Source organism: Heptranchias perlo, chromosome 15, assembly GCF_035084215.1.
Source record: "Heptranchias perlo isolate sHepPer1 chromosome 15, sHepPer1.hap1, whole genome shotgun sequence".
Classification (NCBI taxonomy): domain Eukaryota; kingdom Metazoa; phylum Chordata; class Chondrichthyes; order Hexanchiformes; family Hexanchidae; genus Heptranchias; species Heptranchias perlo.
Genome location: NC_090339.1, coordinates 58,054,672 through 58,066,925, shown reverse-complemented (window position 1 = coordinate 58,066,925; position 12,254 = coordinate 58,054,672). Strand labels below are relative to the sequence as shown.

The 12,254-nt window shown below is 43.7% G+C and overlaps 1 protein-coding gene across 3 annotated transcripts in view; it reads right to left on the bottom strand.

Annotated features, from left to right (window-relative positions):
* Positions 1 to 11,957, bottom strand: part of commd5 (COMM domain containing 5) — a 32,135-nt gene extending 20,178 nt beyond the window's left edge. For 2 of the 3 annotated variants that reach the window (XM_067997298.1, XM_067997300.1), the window contains exons 1-4: positions 11,871 to 11,957; positions 5,718 to 5,827; positions 4,341 to 4,501; positions 3,908 to 3,936 (exon numbers count right to left, since the gene is read on the bottom strand). In XM_067997298.1, coding sequence (XP_067853399.1) covers positions 3,908 to 3,936; positions 4,341 to 4,501; positions 5,718 to 5,826 — 299 coding nt within the window. In that variant the 5' untranslated portion in view covers position 5,827; positions 11,871 to 11,957. The other variant, XM_067997299.1, reaches the window with a different exon arrangement.
* Between the last annotated feature and the right edge of the window lie 297 nt (positions 11,958 to 12,254).

Sequence of the window (12,254 nt, the reverse complement as noted above, 5' to 3'; positions counted from 1 at the left end):
TAATACAAATAAGGAATTAAGAACATAAAAATGACTTCAGTATTAGTTGTTCTCTTGTGCATTTGTTCCTCCCTTTCCTTTCTTTCTCTTTCCTGCTTCTATTAAAACATTTGTACATCTTTCAGTCCCGAAGGACTCTGGCTGAAACATTAACTTGTCTTTTTTTCTCTCTCATAGATACTGAAAACCCTTGACACAGTCAACTTTCAGATGCTGACCGTCTGTGCTGTTTCTATCATTTTCTATTTTTTGTTTCACAACTGAAAACGCATAACCAGATCGCCTGCAACTGTTCTGGCGTAGGATTGATACCCAAAACATTCACTTGTCTTCCTTCTTTACAGATGCTGACACACCTGTTGTGCATTTTCAGTATTTTCTATCTCACATCAGATTTCTGGCATCTGCAATTTTAATGTAAGTAAAGGACACCGATTAATAAAATCTCTTATCCTGTGCTTCGGCAGTGTACGATCACTAAAATAACTGGTATATTTTCTTGATGTTGAATATAGCTCTTTCCTGCATCAGTAAAAGTTCACACTTTGCTTGATGCATCCTCTACAGATTTTCCATCGACAAAATTAGTTAACAGTAGCTAAAAAAAAGTGAAGAGCAGTCACTTAGAAATAAAAGTTGTGCTGTTCAGGGCACCAATAAGGATTTATCTGTGGAACAGAACCAGTGATCGTTTTGGCTGATGCATTTTAATAGTGAACTTTTGTCTTTGAAATAAAAATGACATTCACGGGTTCTACCACTTAATCACGAGTCCTTCTTAACACTTTTTACAGTAATCACAAAAAATGAATGTTTGGATAATGTGCAGTGAGGTGATTAAGGACTGCAGGTCCAAGTACGGCTGAAAGTGTTGCTCTGCTTTTCAGAACTTTTTGAAGTACCAGGAGTAAAATTCAAGAGCCCCCCTGGCCACAGAGACCTTTTTGATACCTCCAGCCAATATTTTTTTATACGTAAACGTTTTGCAGAGAATATTATAAGGTTGAGAACTCTCCAACTGCCTTGTGCAAATCGCACCCTTCAGTATCATAAGTGCACTCTAGAATTAGAGGACGTAGTCCTCCATCCCAGTTTCTACCATCCATACTTCCATGATGGCTTAATCGGTATGGAAAAATCAGATGCACCACCCCTTCAGTGGTAAACGTGGGGGGGGGGTAGCGCACTGGCACGCAATCATCGGGAGGCTCAGGCAAAGAATGCAGGTGTGAAATAAACACCCCCTCCCTTATGACTCCATGAATCTCCCTGCGATGACTTTCATTCCCTAATCAAACACTCTATTTTCTTGCCTGAGAAGAGGAGTTCCATCAGCTTAATTTGAAAGCCATGGGGAACTTTGGGGACGTCCGAGGACTTGAAAAGGTGCTATGCGAATGCAACTCCTTTCGTTCTGCAATGCCAGGTGTCTCATTTAATATATGGGGGCAATTTCCACCACATTTAAATAGCTGCCCATGCAACTTTTTTTTTTTGGTCAGGGGCCACCATCTTCCCCAGTGACTAGGGACGATCGCCGGAGGGGAACACAAGTGAAACTGTGTCACAGAATCATAGAAATTTAAAGCACGGGAGGCGGCCATTTGGCCCATCGTGTCTGTGCTGGCCAAAAAAAGAGCCATCCAGCCTAATCCCACTTTCCAGCTCTTGGTCTGTAGCCTTGTAGGTTACGGCACTTCAGGTGCATATCCGAGTACTTTTTAAATGAGTTGAGGGTTTCTGCCTCTACCACCCTTTCAGGCAGAGAGTTCCAGACCGTCATCACCCTCTGGGTGAACACATTTTTCCTCAGCACCCCTCTAATCCTTCTACCAATTACTTTAAATCTATATCCCCTGGTTATTGACCTCTATGCTAAGGGAAGTAGATTCTTCCCATCCACTCTATCTAGTCCCGTCATAATTTTATACACCTCAATTGTACCTCCCATCAGCCTCCTCTGTTCCAAAGAAAACAACTCCAGCCGATCCAATCTTTCCTCATAGCTAAAATTCTCCAATCCTGGCAACATCCTCGTAAATCTCCTTTGTACCATCTATGGTGCAATCACATCTTTCCTATAATGTGGTGACCAGAACGGTAGGCAGTACTCAAGCTGTGGCCTAACTAGCGTTTTATACATTTCAAGCATAACCTCCCTGTGCTTATATTCTATACCTCGGCTGATAAAGGAAAGTATCCTATAGGCCTTCTTAACCAATTTATCTACCTGTCCTGCTACCTTCAGGGATCTGAGACATGCACTCCAAGGTCCCTCTGTTCCTCTACACCACTAAGTATACTCCCATTTATTGTGTATTCCCTTGCCTTGTTTGCCTTCCCCAAATGCATTAACTCACACTTCTCCTGATTGAATTCCATTTGCCACCTTTCTGCCCACCTGACCAGTCCACTGATATCTTTCTGCAGTCTACAGCTTTCTTCCTCACTATCAACCACATGACCAATTTTTGTATCATCTGCAAACTTCTTAATCATGCCCCCTACACTTATGTCTAAATCATTGACATATACCACAAAAAGCAAGAGACCGAGTACTGAGCCCTGCGGAACCCCACTGGAAACAGCCTTCCAGTCACAAAAGCACCCGATCATTACCCTTTGCGTCCCTGGGGCTGAGCCAACTTTGGATCCAACTTGCCACTTTCTCTTGGATCCCACGGGCTTTTACTTTTCTGACCAGTCTGCCATGTGGGACCTTGTCAAAAGCCTTGCTAAAATTCATGTCGACTACCCTCATCGACCCTCCTTTTTACCTCCTCAAAAAATTCAATCAAGTTAGTCAGACATGACCTTCCCTTAACAAATCCATGCTGACTGTCCTTGATTAATCCGAGCCTTTCTAAATGACAATTAATACCGTCCCTCAGAATTGTTTCTAATAATTTGCCCACCACTGAGGTTAGGCTGACTGACCTATAATTACTCGGTCTATCCCTTTCTCCATTTTTAAACAACGGTACAATGCTAGCAGTCCTCCAACACCACGCCTGTAGCCAGAAAGGATTGGAAAATGATGGTCGGAGCCTCCGCTATTTCCTACCTTGCTTCTCTTAACAGCCTGGGATACATTTCATCCGGGTCTGCCAATTCATCTATTTTCAAAGATGCTAATCCCCTTAATACATCCTCCCTCACTATGTTTATCCCATCCAATATTTCACACTCCTCCTCCATAACTACAATGTCTGCATCGTCCCCCTCTTTTGTGAAGACAGACGCAAAGTATTCATTAAGAACCATACCCACATCTTCTGCCTCCACACATAGTTTACCTTTTTGGTCCCTAATAGGCCCTACTCTTTCCTTAGTTATCCTCTTGCTCTTAATGTATTTATAAAACATCTTTGGGTTTTCCTTGTCACGGGCTCCAGGGGCAGGTGCCAGTCACTCCACTTTTCAAGGCCAAAAATCGTCCATCTCTGACATTTTGCACTGGTGTCAGAAGCAGAGCGACTGCTACTGATCTTTGACAACAGCTCCGTCACTTAATTTGCTTCTGTCAACGTATCCTCCCATTTACTGTGAGCAACACCACATGCTGGTTTCATTCATAACGTATGTCTATACTACAGAAGGGAAACATTTTAAATTAAAACCTTGCTGTACACAGGCCCGGACAAGTTATTTTTACAATTCCTAGTGTGGTAATGTACTGCAGTGAAACTAAACACGCAATTCACCGTCAACCCCACACGTCATTTTGCAGGAAATCACTGAACAAAAGCTACAGGACAGGCAACAAAAAAAACCTCTCGCTTTCTCAGATGCACAGATCAAACCATCAATAGGAACAAATGAACTCAGTAAAGGGATGCAACGAGAGCACCTTTTGTCTCACCATTAAATGCCACCCTCAAAATAGGGGGAAAATATTAATAATTACCTGAGGTCCCTTAGATCTTCCTTAAAAACCTGAAGAAATCAAATAAAACTTCAATCAGAAGCCATGTTCTTCAATTTACATCAATTCAACAGCATTTACATAGCGATGCTGCAGAATTATATATACACACACAACTAGTACATCCCAATACTAGTAAGGATGAGAATTTTCATAACCTGCACAACTCATCCAGAGTGCATTTGTTTTACCTAATATGACTGACCTTAAAAACCTTACGACCCTTCAATATATATTGAAATTTCAGTCTTCCTGTGGAATTTCCCCATTACCATCACTTGCTGCAGATTTTTCTGACAAATTGGTTACGATAATGAGCAAGCTCACGTACATAAAATGCAGGTTAAGCTGTTCAGTGCGCAGGGGTGGCTTTTAACAGACTCTTATCTACAGCGATAGCCTGAGCTTCACTCACCTCTTGTTTGAGGGAAGACTGTGGTAGCCGCAGAGCTTCTCTGAGCAGCGTGTACATGCCTGCTAGGATATAACTTAGTTGCTCCTCAGATAGGCTCTCAGTCTCGGTGATGCTCCTCACAGACTCTTTGGAGTCTTTTCCTTCCAGCGAGTTCACGACCGCTACGGGACACAATCATGCTTACTACAGTACTATTCAACAAAAAAAAAGGAATTGGCTATTTCAAGAAGATTTTGCCCGCACATATTAGTTTGCTTAACTTTTTAAAAACCACTTGAATTCTGACAAATTGCTTCATGTTAACCATGACGAATGTACTGCCCCATTAAAACACAGAGAAGCAACAAGCATTTTTAATAATGACAATAGTTTTGTTGGCACTCGATTCCAGAAAGTTGCATTTAAAATACTTTTTTTTTTAAACTGAGCACCATAGCTGATTAATACTATACAGGTAGAAAAGAGTAAGAGACAGTGGGAGGAAGAGAATACTGGGGGTGGGGGTGAGGGACCCGTGGTTTTGAAGTTCTGGGAAGAATAAGTTAAGAGAAGGAAATGGTGCAATGGACCTTGATTCCAGCACAATGAAGATACAGAGTGGAGGAAGATTGTGCGCGATGGCACATCGCAAGCTCGATGAAGAGGGGAACGTTCAGAGGAACAATAACTATGGTAGCATTGGTAAAATAGAGACAAGAACAGCTGTGTGAGAGAGAGAGAGAGATTGGAGGCTCGAGGACACCTACCAGAAGACAAGCTATTTTGTTTGCACAAGGAGTATTCGAGTCTTGGATAAACTTGGGACATTATAAAAAGGAAAGGAAAAGGACTTTATTTGTATAGCGCCATTCATGACCTCAGGAAGTCCCAAAGTGCTTTACAGCCAACGTAATACTTTTTGAAGTGTAGTCATTGTTGGATTGTAGGGAAACTTGGCAGTCAATTTGCGCACAGCAAGGTCCCACAAACAACAATGAGATAATGACCAGATAATCTGTTTTGGTGATGTTGGCTGAGGGATAAATATTGGCCAGGACAGCATGAGACCTCTCCTGCTCATCTTCTACGTTTACCCAAGGCGGCAGACGGGCTCAGTTTATTGTCTTATCCAAAAGACAGCACCTCAGACAGTGCAGCACTCCCCCATTTAAGTGTCAGCTAAGATCAAGAGTTAAGAGACACCCTGGGGAAAGGGGTTTGCGTCACGAAAGAGGACAGTCAAGATGCTATACATCAACTATGACATGCTGACAATATATATTTCAGACGTCATGTTATAACTATCAATCTTTATCTTTTTAACCTAAGAAAACACATCACTTAATGACCATTTGTTTAGACAAATCACAAGCCCGAGTCATAAATGTCAATATTCACCTTTGATTATTTTTCTGAAGATATCTTTGTCTAAATCCTTCAGCTGTTTCACCATCAAGTCTACTTCCAATGGTATCCTGGCTCCAAGGAAACAGCTTCTGTGGGACATGCTAAAGCAAACAAAATCACACTGAATGAGACCACTTTCCATGAATCATATCATGCACAATACTGGGAATGGGATAGGGACATAGGAAGATTAGGCCATTCAGCCCCTCGAGCCTATCCCGCTGTTCAATTAGATCATGGCTGATCATAGAAATTGATGGCACAGAAGGAGGCCACTCGGCCCATCGTTTCTGTGCTGGCCGAAGAAGAGCTATCCAGCCTAATCCCACGTTCCAGCTCTTGGTCCATAACATTGTAGGTTACGGCACTTCAGGTGCATATCCAAGTACTTTTTAAATGCAATGAGGGTTTCTGCCTCTACCACCCTTTCAGGCAGTGAGCTCCAGACCGCCGCCACCCTCTGGGTGAAAAGAATTCTCAACTCCCCGCTAATCCTTTTACCAATTACTTTAAATCTATGTCCCCTGGTTTTTGACCTCTCTGCTAAGGGAACTGGTCCTTCCTATCCACTCTATCTAGGCCCCTCATAATTTTATACACCTCAATGAAATCTCTCCTCAGCCTCCTTTGTTCCAATGAGAACAACCCCAGCCTATCCAATCTTTCCTCATAGCTAAAATTCTCCACTCCTGGCAACATCCTCATAAATCTCCTCTGTACCCTCTCTAGTGCAATCACATCTTTCCTGGAATGTGACGACCAGAACTGTATGCAGTACTTGAGCTGTGGATTAATTAGTCTTTTATACAGTTTCAGCATAACCTCCCTGCTCTTATATTCTATGCCTCGGCTAATAAGGGAAAGTATCCTATAGGCCTTCTTAACCACGCTATCTACCTGTCTTGCTACCTTCAGGGATCTGTCGACGTGCACTCCAAGGTCCCTTTGTTCCTCTACACTTCTCAGTATCCTCCCATTAATTGTGTACTCCCTTGCCTTGTTTGCCCTCACCAAATGCATTAACTCACACTTCTGATTGAATTCCACCTGCCACTTCTATGCCTACTTGACCAGTCCATTGATATCTTCCTGCAGTCTACAGCTTTCTTCCTCATTGTCAGCCACACTGCTAATTTCTATATCATCTGCAAACTTCTTAATCATGCTCCCTACATTTAAGTCTAAATCATCGATATATGCCATAAAAATCAAGGGACCTAATACTGAGCCCTGCCGAACCCCAATGAAAACAACCTCCAATCACAAAAACACCTGTCGACCTTCCTGCCACCGAGCCAATTTTGAATCCAACTTGCCACTTTCCCTTGGATCCCATGGGCTTTTACTTTTCTGACCAGTCTGCCGTGTGGGACCTTGTCCAAAGCCTTGCTAAAATCCACGTAGACTACATCAAACGCGCTACCCCTCGTCGACCCTCCTTGTTACCTCCTCAAAAAATTCAAACCAAGTTCGTCAGACATGAGCTTCCCTTAACAAATCCATGCTGACTGTCCTTGATTAACCTGTGCCTTTCTAAATGACGATTAATATTGTCCCTCAATTCTTTCCAATAATTTGCTCACCACCGAGGTTAGGCTGACTGGTCTGTAATTACTCGGTCTACCCCTTTCTCCCTTTTTAAATGGTACCATGTAGCAGTCCTCCAGTCCTTCGGCACCATGCCTGCAGACAGTGAGGATTGGAAAATGATGGTCAGAGCCTCCACTATTTCCTCTCTTGCTTCTCTTAACAGCCTGGGATACATTTTATCTGGGCCTGGCGAATTATCTACTTTCAATGATGCTAATCCCCCTAATATTTCCTCTCTCACTATGTTTATCCCATCCAATATTTCACACTCCTCCTCCTTAACTACAATCTCTGCATCGTCCCTCTCTTTTCTGAAGACTGACGCAAAGTATTCATTAAGAACCATACCCACATCTTCCACCTCCATACATAGGTTATCTTTTTGGTCACTAATAGGCCCTACTCTTTCCTTAGTTATCCTCTTGCTCTTAATGTATTTATAAAACATCTTTGGGTTTTACTTGCCAATATTTTTTCATGCTCTCTCTCTGCTCTAATTTCCTTTTTAATTTCACCCCTGCACTTTTTATACTCCTCCAGGCTTTCTGCAGTATTGAGCTCTCAGTATCTGATATAAGCTTCCCTTTTTTGGTCTTATCCTACCCTGTCTGCTCCTTGACATCCAGGGGGCTCTAGATTTGGGAGTCCCAACCTTTTTTTTTGTGGGAACGTATTTGCTCTGAACCCTCACTATCGCCTCCTTGAATGCCTCCCACTGCTCTGACACTGATTTACCTTCAGGTAGCTGTTTCAAGTCCACTTTTGCTAAATCACATCTCATCTTAGTAAAATTGGCTCATCTGTATTTTAACCATTCAATTGACCCCCAGCCTCAATAGCTTTTTTTTTGGGGGGGGGGGGGGGGGGGGGGGGGGGGAAAGAGAGTTCCAGATTTCCACTAGCCTTTGTGTGAAAAAGTGCTTCCTGACATCACCCCTGAATGGCCTGGCTCTAATTTGAAGGTTGTGTCCCCTTGTTCTAGACTCCCCCACCAGAGGAAATAGTTTCTCTCTATCTACCCTATCAATTCCTTTAATCATCTCAAACACCTCAATTATATCACCTCTTAGTTTTCTATTCTCCAGGGAATCCAAGCCCAGTCTATGCCACCTGCCCTCATAATTTAACCCTTTTAGCCCCGGTATCATTCTTACAAATTCTGACGGGTGTTCCAATTGGATCCATTCCACTGGCTTTGAATTTATGTTTAAAACTTGACCCAACAACTTTCTATTCCTAATACAAGCCTGTGGTGCTTATGACAGTCCCACATCCGTGCAAGTGGGAGACGAGTCTGCACTACGTAGATTTTATGACTAAGAGTTTGCTCTACTTGTGCAGTCCGGCCGAACCAGCGCAAAAGATCACGCAAACTCAAGCGTAAGTTACGTCAGGTGTAAATCGAGATTCCGCAATCTGTAACGACCTTGCCCCGCCCACAAAACTGGCCATGTCCCCAGATCGAAATAACGAGCTTCTGCCGATCGCGGCCGTTCGAGGAGGGTCTTCAAATTGCACTCATTTCCTAAGGCGCACAAGCACTTGTAGGCACGTTTTTACTTAGTAAATTAAATATTTTTTAACAAGACTAATGTACACCAACGAAACTAGTAAATAGTAAATGGTTAAGTATAGTTTTCTGAGTCATTTCAGTGATTTAAAATCAGGTTACTCTGTGCAGGACTAGATACAGAGATTAAAAATGCTGATTTTTGGTGGTAAATTCATTGTCAGCTTCCCATGTTCTTGTAATGTCGTACGGTCATTAATAAAACTGCGCCAGGTTACCACTCTTAATACATCAAGGAATACTTTTTAACGCAAAGAAAAAAAAAGCAATTACGTTCTAGTAAGCTGCCCAATTGCTGGGTCATGGAAGATTTTATGTTTGTGATTGTGCAAATGGATTTTAATGGAAACTTGAACTGTAACCCAACCAGCACAATTTCAAGCGTATTTTGCGCTCAATTTGCTGATTGTGCCCAAAGCGGAAACTCTATCCCTATGTTTGATAATCACTGCTACTCAGTTCATTAAGAGCATTCAATGACATCAAGTCATCATTTCTGCATAATGCAGGACTTAAACATCCACTGGTGGTGGGCCTACTTCTTGAATCGCTGCAGTCCGTGTGGTGCAGTTGCTCTCTCACAAGACAGTTAGGTACAGAGTTCCATGATACTGACTCGGCAATGATGAAAGAAGAGAGAGTGTCCAAGTCGTGATGGTGTGAGACTTGGAGGTGATGATGTTCCCATGCACCTGCTGCCCTTGTCTTTTGAGTCATCGAGTGAAGGGTCTTAAAATTTAGGATTAACCCGTATCAATATAATTGTTCATGTGATGCCAACATGATTAGAATTTGACATAAAACACTTAAGTCTTGTTAAGCTAGTACAGTAGCATTTTCTTTGAAACAGTCACGCCCAAAACTAAGCTACCGGAAATTCCACATAGTTGCTGTTGGCCCGACATGGATTAGTCACTCTCCCTTTAGAAACACACGACATTTACCCAAGTCTAGAGAATTTAGGCACAGATTGGCAAGAACAAGGCTTAGGAACCAATGGTGCACCGCACCGCGAATGCTGCAATACTTAAATGGCAATTTTCTTCTCCACTGGAGTCCTATTGCCCACTGCTAATTTTAAGTCATCGCTCCTCACACTACAACTCTCACTTTGCGCTCATGTTGCAGTTACACTGTAAACATGAAGCCAGCTTCATGACCCGACATGACAGCAGCAAGAAGAGGACCCAGGCTCCCTGGATAAGGAGGAGTCTCTTACATAACAACAGTGATAGCCATTCAAAAAGTACTTCATTGGCTGTTGAGGCTGGGGGGGGGGGGGGGGGCAATTGAAAATGTTAAAACTGAGATTGATAGATTTTTGTTATGTAAGAGTATCAAGGGATGTGGAACCAAGGCAGGTAGATGGAGTTAAGATAAAGATCAGCCATGATCTAACTGAATGGTGGAAGAGGCTCGAGGGGCTGAACGGCCTTCTCCTGTTCCTAAAACGCTTTTGGGACATCCTGAGGTCAGGAAAGGCAATCAATAAATGCAAGTTCTTTCTCACTTTACTTGGGAGGCAATTTGCATCTTCCAGAAGTTCAGTGTTGAACGAGGGGTCACTGTCTCAGGATACGGGGTAGGACATTTAGGACTGAGACAAGGAGAAATTTCTTCACTCAGAGGGTGGTGAACCTGTGGAATTCTCTACCACAGAAGGCTGTGGAGGTCAAGTCACTGAATGTATTTAAGGAGATAGATAGATTTCTAAACACAGAAGGCATCAAGGGGTATGGGGAGAGAGCGGGAATATGGTATTGAGATAGAGGATCAGCCATGATAGGAACATAGGAACAGGAGTAGGCCATTCAGCCCCTCGTGCCTGCTCCGCATTTGATAAGATCACGGCTGATCTGTGATCTAACTCCATATTCCTGCCTTTGGCTCATATCCCTTAATACCTTTGGTTGCCAAAAAAGCTATCTATCTCAGATTTAAATTTAGCAATTGAGCTAGTATCAATTGCCGTTTGCAGAAGAGTGTTCCAAACTTCTACCACCCTTTGTGTGTAGAAATGTTTTCTAATCTCGCTCCCGAAAGGTCTGGCTCTAATTTTTAGACTGTGCCCCCTACTCCTAAAATCCCCAACCAGCAGAAATAGTTTCACTCTATCCACCCTATCGGTTCCCATTAATATCTTATAAACTTCGATCAGATCACCCCCCTAATCTTCAAAACTCCAGAGAACACAACCCCAATTTGTGTAATCTCTCCTCGTAACTTAACCCTTGAAGTCCGGGTATCATTCTAGTAAACCTACGCTGCACTCCCTCCAAGGCCAATATGTCCTACTGAATGGCGGAGAAGGGCTGAATGGTCGACTCCTGCTCCTATTTTCAATGTTGTGGAGATGCCGGTGATGGACTGGGGTTGACAATAGTAAACAATTTTACAACACCAAGTTATAGTCCAACAAATTTATTTTAAATTTCACAAGCTTTCGGAGGCTTCCTCCTTCCACACCGTTCACCTGAGGAAGGAGGAAGCCTCCGAAAGCTTGTGAAATTTAAAATAAATTTGTTGGACTATAACTTGGTGTTGTAAAATTGTTTACTATTTTCAATGTGGCCAATTTGCATCTTCACACCCAATCTGCACTCCAGAAGGTCAGTGTTGTTGCAAAAAACCAGAAGCACTTCCCCCCCCTCCCTCTCTCTCTCTCCCCTCCCTCCCCTCCCCCCCCCCCCCCCCCTCCCTCCTCTCAATGCTAACCATTTAGTATAAATACAGAGGCCAGAGGGCGACCACCGAGCCTAGGCTGACATTTAGTCCCAGTCCCAGAACCGTGAAGCTTTTTGGCGACCACTGGGCTCAAAGACAACCTGGAATTTACCAGGCCGCAAACTCCCCAACCCCCCCCCCCCCCGGTCACACTGTCCTCACCAGGGGGTCAGGCAGCTGTGTCTCCGCCGGTGGAGGGGTGGAGGGGTGGGGGGTGTCCTTGGTTACCGCACAGAACGCTGACTGGCCGCTCTTCTTACCTGCTGCACTTTTCCAGCGCCGCCCTCCCGACTCCGACTCTCTCACTCACCCCCCTTACCCACGGACCTCACTTCCGCCCCGCTGCCTCCTCTCACTTCCGCCCCGCTGCCTCCACTCACTTCCGCTCCCTCTTACTAACCACCAGGGGGCGGCAAAGAGAACTCTTGCTCATCCAACAACAACCCCCTCTCTCCCCACCCCCCCAATATCAAATAGGAAGGGCACAACTTGTAATTATTAATGCAAGAATTACTATAACTACAGGATGCACTGCAGCAACTCGCCAAGGTTTCTTGGACGGCACCTCCCAAACCCGCGACCTCTACCACCTAGAAGGACAAATGTAAGGAATCTTACAACACCAGGTGAAAGTCCAACTGTTT